Raw genomic sequence first — 10,731 nt, 5'->3', positions numbered from 1 at the left:
CTGTGTGGTCCTGTCTGAGACCTTCTGACCTCCTCCACAGCCCAGCTGCAGCACTGCCTCCTTCAGGAAGCCCCCCCAGGCTCTGGGCTGGCTTGCCCTCTGTCTTAGTTAGCCAGTGCTGCTGTAACAGAAACACAAGCGGGTGTGGCTTTAACAAAGAGAATTTATTCTCTTAGCCTCACAGGCTAGGAGTCTGAATTCAGGGCGCCAGCTCCAGGAGAAGGCTTTCTCTCTCTGCTGGTTCTGGGGGAAGGTCCTTGTCATCAATCTTCCCTTGGTCTAGGAGCTTCTCAGGCACAGGGACTCTGGGTCCAAAGGATGTGCTCTGCTCCCGGCGTTGATTTCTTGGCGGTATGAGGTCCCCCTGTCTCTCTGCTGGCTTCTTTTGTATCTCAAAAGAGACCAACTCAAGATACAAGCTAATCTTGTAGACTGAATCCTGCTTCATTAACATAACTGCCTCTAATCCTGCCTCATTAACATCATAGAGATAGGATTTACAACACATAGGAAAATCATATCAGATGACAAAATGGTGGACAATCACACCATACTGGGAATCGTGGCCTAGCCAAGTTGACACACATTCTTGGGGGACACAATTCAATCCATAACACTCTCTGACCTGCCATCATCATCTCAATCCTTATTCTTGCATCTCAGTTCTGCAGTCTGCAAAGGCCCCAGTGTGGGAACTGCTGAGCAACTGTTAAATAGCATTTAAGGCCACATGAGTAACCAAACCACCTCCAGAACATCTTCTACGGGAAAATGCATCCCAAGGTCCCAACTACATTCAAGGGATTTTATGATCTCTGCCCTCTCTTAAATTGAGACCACTGAGAGTGTAGACTGCCTCAGTAAGGCAGTGTTCTGATCGTCCGCCCCCACCTTCCAAGTTGTAAGGTCCCTGGGTGTAGTAGACATGCCGACTGCTGTCTCCCTGCACCCCTTTTTCAGAGGACCTGCCTCAGCCCTATTGAAGATGACATTCTCCCTCCCAGACACCAGCTCCATGGCTGGGCGGCTCCTCCTGGTGAGGGGGACCAGGGATAAGGGGGCTGATGGCTCAGGGCTAGCGTGCATGTGACAGAGTGGCCACTGCCGGCCACCACAGGAGACCACCAGCAGGCTGAGCTCAGGATGCCTGTATGGAGGGAGGCTGCATGTGCAGGGGGGGTCCTGGCAGCAGCAGTGCCTCGGCTGTCCTCGGCTGTCCGTGATCCCCGGTCCTGGGATGTCTGAGAGGCCCCTGAGGACCCTCGACCATCCAGCGAGTGAGTTTCTGTGTCCTGCTTCAGCATGATGGATGGGGACACACTCGTCATACCCACTCCCCTTTCCCATGCTCTGTATACATTCTATAGATACACCCACTCCACCATCTTACCCCTCAAAGCTGGACCCAAGTAAATCCAGCCCTTCAGATGCTCTGGTGGGGCCTCGAAGTCCCAGTCTGCTTTCTGTCGCCCACCCAGCTCTCCGTGCGTGCTACTGCACCCGCTCCTGGGCACGCCTCGTCCTGTCTGCAGACATGGCAGGTGCTCAGTGACTGGTCCCAGACACCGTGGCCACTTCTCCCAGACGGGTGGCCCTGCTGCAGAGCGGTGGGGACCGCAGACCCGCTCTGCCCAGGTCTGCCTGCTGACTCCCTTCGTGGCTCCGAGCACTGCCCAGCCCAGGAGGGCGTGTGCTCCTTGCTGTTGGGACACACACGCCCCGCCCTCGAGGGGCTTGTCATCTGCCAGGGCAGCACAGTGGTCCTGGAGCCCTGAGCCGGAGGCTCATCTGTCACACACACAGGGGGGCTCCAGTCTGCAAGAAGTCCTGAGGGGTTCCCAGAGAAATCCCCTCCCAGGGCAGGGTGGCGTGGAGCAGTTTGGGTGAAGAGAGGTGCCTGCCCTCAGCTTGCCCCCCTCCATGGGGCGAGCGAAAGGGGCAGAGCTGGGGACAGGGAGAGGATGCATAAACAAACTCCCAAAGAACAAGCTCAACAGCAACACACGTGGCAGCCTGAGGAACAGAGTGCTGGTCTGACCTTGCGCGAGGATGCGCCAAAGGGTCAGGACAGGCCGCCTGCTCTGCACAGAGGGCCCCTGAGGACTCCAGGGACACAGCCCAGCATCGGTGCCTGTAGCCACGCACAACGGGGACAACCTGCCACAGCTTCCCAGTGGGCTTGCCCGACGTGAAGGAGCCCCAGGAGCTCCCTGATCTGCAGGGCCAGCTCTGGGACTTGCTGGCGGTATGGCTGAGGCGAGCCACACACCTGGCCCTGGTCCCCTTAGCGGCAGAGCTGAGGGACGAACTGCACCGGTCCCGGGCTCCCTCACTCTACAAGTGCCTCCGACATGGCTCTTTCAGGCTGGCGAAGAGCCCTCTAGGGACTGTAAGCACACGCATTTCTCCACTTGGCCCCCAAACCACGGTCCTTTTCGCCAACGAAGCTGGTGGGTGAGACAGAGACGCCCTTTTGGGAATCCAGGACCGCAAGAGCGTCATGAACGACCAGCCGTGCCTTCGGATGAGCCAGGGGACTAACCCTGTGGCTTTTCACTTTCAAAATGAATCAGGAAAAATTAGCTCTTCAACAAATCACTGCTATTCCAAGTTTCCATATGGACGCCAAAAGCTTGCAATATGTGAATCTGAAAATCAGTTGCAAATGTTAAAACTGACTACAATCCGAGTTTCCCTTCAGTTTTCTCAAGTTCGTAACTAATTACTGAAATGGCAGAAGAGAGAGGACAAGGCTGGGGGTCGGGCCTCAGACAGCGCCCTAAAGGAAGGGGCTTCCTGTGACGTACTCTGAAGTCAGTGTCTGACGCCCAGCTCAATACAGCTGCCTTTGAGAGACGGCATTTCATCGAACTCCCACCTTCACTGACTGCATACAGGCGAGTGTTTTACAGTGTCTGAAAATGCCTCAAGGAACTGACAGCTACAGTAATCAAAACAGCCTGGTACTGGTATAACAAAAGACACACAGACCAATGGAATAGAACTGAGAGTCCAGAAATAAACCCACACATCTATGGTCAACTGATTTTTGATAAGGATACTAAGTCCATCTGATGGGGAAAGAAGAGTCTCCTCAATAAATGGTGCTGGGAAAATTGGATTTCCACAGACAGAAAAATGAAACAGGATCCATGCCTCACACTGTACACAAAAACAAATTCAAAATGGATTAAAAACCTAAATGTGCAAACTGAAGCCATACAATTCTTAGAAGAACAAGCAGGGGCAATGATGTCAGGCTTAGCCTTTAAAAATGGATTATCTAATATAATAACAAAAGCACAAACAGCAAAAGACAAAAGAAATAAATTTTAAAAACCAAACCAAACCCATTGCCGTCAAGTCAATTCTGACTCATAGTGACCCTACAGGACAGAGTAGAAACTGCCCCATAGCGTTTCCAAGGAGCGGCTCGTGGATTTGAACTGCTGATATTTTGGTTAGCAGCCAAGTTCTTAACCACTGCACCACCGGAGCTCCAAATAAATAAATGGCACCTCGTAAAAATTCAAAACTTTTATTTATCAAAAGAATTTACCAAAAAAGTGAAAAGACAAGCTACTGACTGGGAGAATATCTTCAGAAACCGTATATCCAACAAGAATCTAATAACCAAAATATATACAAAACTTTGACAACAACAAAAAGACAAAACAAACAAAAAAAAATTCATAAAATGGGCAAAGGAGTTGAATAGACATTTCACCAAAGAGGACATTCAAATGCACACCAAACACGGGAAAAGATGCTCGGCGTCATCAGCCATCAGAGAGATGCTAATCAAAACCACAATGAGATACCATTTCACTCCCACTCGGATGGCTAAGACAAAAAAAACTAAATATAACAAATGTTGGCCAGGATGTGGGGCTGCTGGTGAGAATGCAAAGTGGTACAGCCGTTGTGGAAAACAGTGTGGCAGTTCCTCCAAAGACTGAAAACAGAACTACCATATGATCCAGCAATTCCGCTCCTAGGTATATACCCAAAAGACTTGAAAGCAGAGACTCAAACAGAGACTTGTACACCAATGTTCACTGCAGCACTATTCACAATAGCCAACAGGTGAAAACAACCTAAATGCCCATCAGCAGATGATGGATAAACAAAATGTGCTACATACATACAACGGAACACCACTCAGCCAGCAGGGGAAATGAAGTCTTGATACATGCTACAGTATGGATGGAGCTGGAAGACATTATGCTCAGCGAAACAAGCCAGTCACAAAGGGACAAATAGCGTACGACCTCATTTACATAAAAAGACAAGAAAAGGCAAATGTATAGTGGATACCAGGGGCGGGAAGAAGGGGAAAAGGGGAGTTAACAGTGATGGGAAAATCGCACTGGTTAAGGATAGCGTTGCAGTATTGTAATCGCTGTCAATAAGTTGTATACTTGTAAAAAGTTGAATAGGCCAAAAAAAAAAAAAAAAACTCTTTCGTTGTTGATTTTGGGACTCAAGACAAAATCCCGTATGGAAACCAGTCCTCTGCCCCCTTCACTTCTCCCCTTTCCGGCCCGTCCCCTTTCTGGAGTTCCGTCATTTAAAAGGAGCAGGACTGAGTGTTGGCAAACAGCACAGTGAAGGACTGGACAGTAAGCCTTCAGCTAAGAAATGAGACGTGCGGGGTCCCCGGCCGCACGTCCCACGGCTGAGAACCTAGATTCAGAAAGCTGCGGCAACCACAGAGGCAACAAGGGCGGACCTGGAGGTGTCGGGCCACGGTCGAGTCTGGGGGCTGGAGTGGTGACGTGGACAGCGTGTACACAAGAGCTCTAGGAGCTGGGAGACAAGGGTCAGTGACAAGATACAGGCCCAAGCCCAGTACGAGACCACTACCCGCCAATACCATTCATGCACACTCCACCCTGGTCAGGAGCTGTGGCTGCAGCCAGACCCAGCCCACCGCCCATCTTTGTACGGCCTGTGCACGAAGTATGGTTCTTACACTTTTAAACAAAAATCAGAAGAATATTTCATGACATGTGAAATTACTTGAAATGCTCATTTTTAAGTGCTATTGTCATATGGCCACACTCCTTACTCCTTGTTGACACGTTCTGATCAGCAGAGGTGACTCACAGAGACTAAAGCGTTTACTCTCTGGCCCTTTACAGAAAGTATGCTGCCCCCCGCCCTAAACAAAGAACCTGCAGTTTTTGATGAAACATCAGTTTTATTTCGGTTCCATGCTGATATCACAGTTGCACTAGACATGGGTTCTGCATTTTGCTTTCTTCATATACTCTCTAAAACTGAGCTCAAAGCAAGCTGGATGTGGAAACACAGTTTATAAAGTGCAAATACCTTAGGGGTGACAACAAAACTGAGAGCAGTCATCCCACCCACGCTAGAAAAGGGCCGCATGGTATGGGAATAAAGCACACAGACGGGGTCAGTCCATAAGCCAGGGTCACGAGTGAACAGCAGGGCCCAGGTCTCCACACTGGAGAGCAAAACAAAGGAGATGCCCGACCCCGATCCACGGAGCAGGACCGACGACAGTACACAGCCTTTCCCTGCTTCATGGCAGCGTCCGAGGGCTCTGCGCACCTGGGCTGCTCTCCGGGCCGCTGTCCCCGCTGCCGAGCCTCATGCCACCTGAGCGACAGCCCTTCCTGGTCCCTCAGTCCTTTCACCCAGGCCGGCCCGCAGGCTCTCGCCATGCTCCCTTGGCCTCCCCCGGCACACAGCAGGCCAGCCAGGCTCCTGCAGCTCTCCCGGGCCCCGGGCCCCGTGGCAGCGCCCCCCGCACAGACGCAAGCACCAGCCCCGTCACCGGCACTCGCAGTCCCCTCCTGCTCTTCTCCTGGGCCTGGGGTGCCCCGCCTACACCTATGCTGCAGGACACAGGGGCCACCAGGGCCACACCGCACACTCCTCGCCGCGTGCTGCCTGCCCGGGAGGCCGGTTCAAAGTCCCCTTCTCCAGAAGACCTGCTCTCTCGTTCCTTCCACAGTGGTGGACGGTCCGTCCCGCCTGGCCTGCCGCTGGGACTCTTCTGCGTCCCCCAGTCCTCCATCCCCTCTATCAAGGGCTCCCATCCCTCTCTGGGCACGTAACCACACACGTGGTACTTCAGTCATGTCTGTGACCCTCTTAGCTCCCCTCTCCCACAGACACCTCCTGGCTTCCTCCCCAAATGCGAGCAGCGTGGCACAGCGGGGATGCCGGAGCCTGCGAGGCAGGGTGCCCTGACCAGGCTGCAGCCTCACCCGTCAGACGTGCACCAGAGGAGAGGAGCTCCACCTAACACCTCTACAAGGTCTCACTGTGCCTTCCTGTGGACAGTTCCTCACGCGGCTGTTCCGAGAGTCTGAAAGTGGAAGGTGTGAAAAGTCAGCGAAGTGGCACGCTGTGACAAGGGGGAAGGATGAACGTAAGGCCTGAGGCCGTCTCCAGAGCCCTCCTCTTCTCCCTCACAGGCCCCGCCCGGCCCACTCTCCTGGGGGAACAGGAATGAACGCTCTCAGCTTTGCTGTCAGGCACGCACCAGCAGCTGTGGAGCAGGGAGGTGGTCATCAGGCCCACCAACATCTAGATCAAGAGCCCATGATCCCAGGACGGCACTGGCTCAGCCCCTGTTGCGAACAGCATGTGACGCCTGACCCCGACTCCGGAAGGCAGCCGTGCCCGCTGAGCTCCGTGTGTGAAGGCAGACACTCCCTCCTCCTGAGCTGTGCCTCTAGTTCACTGCTCAGAAACCCCTTAAGGGGAAGTCACGATCACCCCCAGCTCCACTGCCCCCACAACTCTTCACGGCAGAGATCAGACCAGCAGCCCGTCACCCCACAGAAGGGGCGCCTTCCTGGGCAGAGCCTGTGAACACGTCTGTCCTCTGGAATCACTTGCCAGGGCCTTCGTCTCAGGGAAACATGCAGGGCTTAGAACAACACACTGGAGAAGGGGCCGTCCTCACAGACCGCCCGTCTGCATTTCCTCGTCCTCTTACGTCAGTCTCTCCATTCGTCGGCTGTGCTTGTCGATGCCCAGCGTTGCCCGGTCCACGGACGAGGTGATGCTGTCCAGAGCCTCATCCTGCCTCTCCAGCTCCGTCTCAGTGTCCAAGGCGAGACTCTTCAGCTTCCTCAGGATCTGGGAGAGAAGCACAAAATGACAGCAGATGGGCTTTAAAAAACGAACAAAAAAAAAACTCTTTATAATACATAATGACATTTCTTTCCATCATTTTTATAATATTTACGAAATTTTATTTGGTAATTTAAATAAAGTTTTCTTGTGCTCGTGACCTGAGAGGGGGCAACATGTTAGTGGGGACCCAGAGACAGAGCCCTCGTGATGGCAGGCAAAGGGCTCGTGGAGGTCACACACCTAGTCTGGAGGCCACACACCTGGTCTGGAGGTCACACACCTGGGTCTGGAGGCCACAGGCTCAGGGTCTTGGCTGTCTGACCTTGAGCAAGGTACTCAGTGTCAGCCTCCTGATCTGTGGAGCAGGCTGTCTCGAAAGGATGATCTGCCTGTGCCCTGCGCCTGCTTGCACTCAGAGGAGCCCAAGAGGCAGGGAGGTGGCTGTGCAGTCCTGGGTGCACCATCCACCCGCCACCAGCACGTGGGCCGACAGCACCCCTAGTGGGCGCCGCTATTTCTGATCATGGTGGGCCCCTGCACACGCTCGGCACGGCCGCCGGGCACAGAAGGCAGAGCGTAGATCAGGGCGTCCCACTCAGGTTTGGGGTCCCACTCTCACCCAATCGTTCTCTTCATCACCTGTCTGCACCCAGGTACCTAACTGCACACTGATGCTGGAAAAACAAGACTTACAAAGAAAAGCAACGCCCTCTTCCCGTCTGTATGTTTGCAATATTTTACACACGAATACAAAAAGCAAAACAAAACACAGTCTAAAGTGGTGGAGTAGTTCACACCACACACACCCATCGCAGGGCTATAAGATCACATAGCTTTGTGAGAAGCGCTGGAGCTGGGGCCTGGAAAAGGTCTGACTCAGGGCTTCCAGGCCACACCACACCACACCCACGAGCCACTCTGACTCCACTGGGTGGGAGTGGAGAAAGCACCCAAGAGGTGTCCAAGGACTGGTGGGGTTGCGGACACATCCCACGACTGGAGAGATGCTGGCCGAGCGTCGACGCCATGGAGTCCCGAGATGGTGTCACACACAGATCCCACACGGGGACTCCTGGAGAGACGGCAGTACCTCGCAGGGGCAGGGTGGTGGACTAAGGAAACCCATCAGTCTCAGCTGCAGCTCCCCAGGCCCCCACCCCCATTTCTATGACTCATCTCATACTTCGTGTATTTTCATAAACTAACAAGAACAACCATTTTATTACAATTCTATGGAGACTAATCACATTGTTAAATATTACTTAAATTACGCACTTACTGAGCCTGGGTTTTAAAATTTAATATACTCCAGCTGACAACAGAAAGGGTACGTTTAAAAAGAAATCTTAATGACCAACCATTTGTAATAAATGTTAATATTCTCTTCAGGGAAAGTTACAGATCGTTGGTCAGGTCAAGAAAAAGGAATTGAAGAATCTGCATCCATACAGTGGAACCCTCAGTACCATGTTTCCTAACTCCCAATGGATCAACACGTCTGAAGATACAGTCGGAGCACCTTCTCCCAGTGGTTTCGCGTATCAGCAGTGAACAGATGTGGTGACTGGGTTAGAGCAACCCGAGCTTAACCCATTAAGAATGCATCATATTAAGTAGATAGTGGGTAAGAATCATTTTAGGTGAAGGGAAGGACAGCAGACACTACAGGAAAAGTCAGCACAACTGGACTAAACCAAAGCTAAATACTTTGAGAGACAGAGTAGCAGGGATGTGTGGTCTGGGGACCATGCTTTCAGGGGACATCTAGGTCAATTGGCATAACAAAGCTTATTAAGAAAATGTTCTGCATCCTACTTTGGTGAGTGGCGTCTGGGGTCTTAAAAGCTTGCATGCGGCCATCTAAGATGCATCAATTGGTCCAAACCACTTGGAGTAAAGGAGAGCGAAGAACACCAAAGACACAAGGAAAGTATTAGCCCAAAAGACAGAATGGGCCATATAAACCAGAGACTTCATCAGCCTGAGACCAGAAGAACTAGATGGTGCCTGGCTACCACCAATGTACATCCTGACAAGGGAACACAACAGAGGGTCCCTGATGGAGCAGTAGAAGGATGGGGTGCAGAACTCAAATTCTAGTAAGAAGACCAGACTTAACGGTCTGACTGAGACTGGAGGCGCCCCGGAAAGCAGGGCCCCTGGACTCTCCATCAGCCCAGAACTGAAACAATTTCTGAGGCCAACTCTTCAGACAGGGATTGGACTAGACTGTGGGAAATAAAGTGATGCCTCTTAGTCAAGTAGATACAAGAGACCAAAGGAGCTGCTTCTGTCCAGAGGTGAGATGGGAAGGCAGAGAGAGTTAGGAGCTGGCTGAATGGTCATGGGGAATCAGGGGCGGAAAGGAGGAGTGTGCTGTCACAAAATGGACTGAGCGATTAGGGTCTCATAACAATGTATGTAAAAAAAAATTTGTATGGCAGACTAACTTGAAATGTAAACTTCATTTAATTACAACAATGAAAAAAGTAATGCATCGCACTCCACGTTGAAAAGTAGGCCCCACCCAGGCTCTCCCAGATGATGTGAAGGGAGGCCATGGGTCAGGAAGCTCTTGTTGCACCGGAGGTGTGTGACTGACTCAGTGTCCTGCGACAACCCAGAGCACTGCTACTGCCAGAAAAGGGCAGCCCCACCTCAACCAGGAGCATGCTGGGCTCCACCTGCAGGGACCACATGCTAAGCAGGTACCAGGCGCTGGGCAGTGACCAGGCGGTGAGCAGTGACCACACACTGAGCAGTGCCCACGCGCTGAGCAGTGACCACACGCTAAGTGACAGGGACTCAGCCTACTGTCGGAAGGCAGGTCTTACTTCCGGTCTGACCAGGAGGCCCTGGGCCGTGTGCTCTTTATGCCTGCGCTTCTTCATCTGGTTAACAAGAAGCCACATCAAGGCGGAGAGATGGTCAGGATGTGCTAGGAGGACAGGAAGACCTGCTTCCTTTCAAAGTACCGACGAGGCTCATGAGATCACAAATGTGAACAAGCTGTGAAAACTAGAAGGCGCTATGTCAGGGTCCTAGCAGCCAAGTCTCAGATGCTTACACTAAGGGCCTCTGGCCACCAGGCCCAGCTCCCCACCCTCGCTCTGTAGCAGGGGACACGGGGACTGAGAGCTGAAGCCACTGAAGGCCATGCAGCAGGCTGGTGACAGAGGCATTACTATTATTATCTCTGCCACTAGGCACCAGAATAAGCTCTTGATTCAAGTTAGCAGACTCAGACAACAAGCTTTCTGCACCCTCTGGAAACTGGTGGAAACCCCATCAGCTGAGTCACTTAAAGACTGGACAGAGCCCTGGGGGATACACTGTGGGGACCAATCTGGCTCTGAAAGAGGGGGACGGACTGGATGACCTAATACAGCAGGTCTTTTCCATCTCTCATTTCTATGATCTCATATGGCTGATGCCCAAACAGCGTAATAAAAAAAGAAAAAAAAAAACCACCATTCACCACCATGTGAAGCAGGTTCTTCCATGCACTTTCTGCGGTAAGTGTGCCTTTCTCAGTCACCTCCACCCCACCTAGAGTGTGCGTCCTCTGGGAAGTGTGCCTTTCTCGTTTACCTCCACCCCACCTAGAGTGTG

General features: G+C 52.2%; 1 protein-coding gene across 7 annotated transcripts in view; it reads right to left on the bottom strand.

Annotated features, from left to right (window-relative positions):
* Nucleotides 1–6,246: 6,246 nt before the first annotated feature.
* The window catches only part of SNAP47 (synaptosome associated protein 47), an 80,462-nt gene continuing 75,977 nt past the window's right edge, over nt 6,247–10,731 (bottom strand). For 6 of the 7 annotated variants that reach the window (XM_023739050.1, XM_023739049.1, XM_023739045.1 and 3 more), the window contains exons 5-6: nt 6,980–7,122; nt 6,247–6,343 (exon numbers count right to left, since the gene is read on the bottom strand). In XM_023739050.1, coding sequence (XP_023594818.1) covers nt 6,286–6,343; nt 6,980–7,122 — 201 coding nt within the window. In that variant the 3' untranslated portion in view covers nt 6,247–6,285. Of the gene's footprint in view, nt 6,344–6,941; nt 7,123–10,731 lie in introns of those variants that run through there. The other variant, XM_004384780.2, reaches the window with a different exon arrangement.

This window comes from Trichechus manatus, unplaced genomic scaffold (genome assembly GCF_000243295.1).
Source record: "Trichechus manatus latirostris isolate Lorelei unplaced genomic scaffold, TriManLat1.0 scaffold00128, whole genome shotgun sequence".
In the NCBI taxonomy this organism is placed as follows: Eukaryota; Metazoa; Chordata; class Mammalia; order Sirenia; family Trichechidae; genus Trichechus; species Trichechus manatus.
The sequence above is the reverse complement of the archived record's forward strand: the minus strand, read 5'-3'. Positions and strand labels throughout refer to the sequence as shown.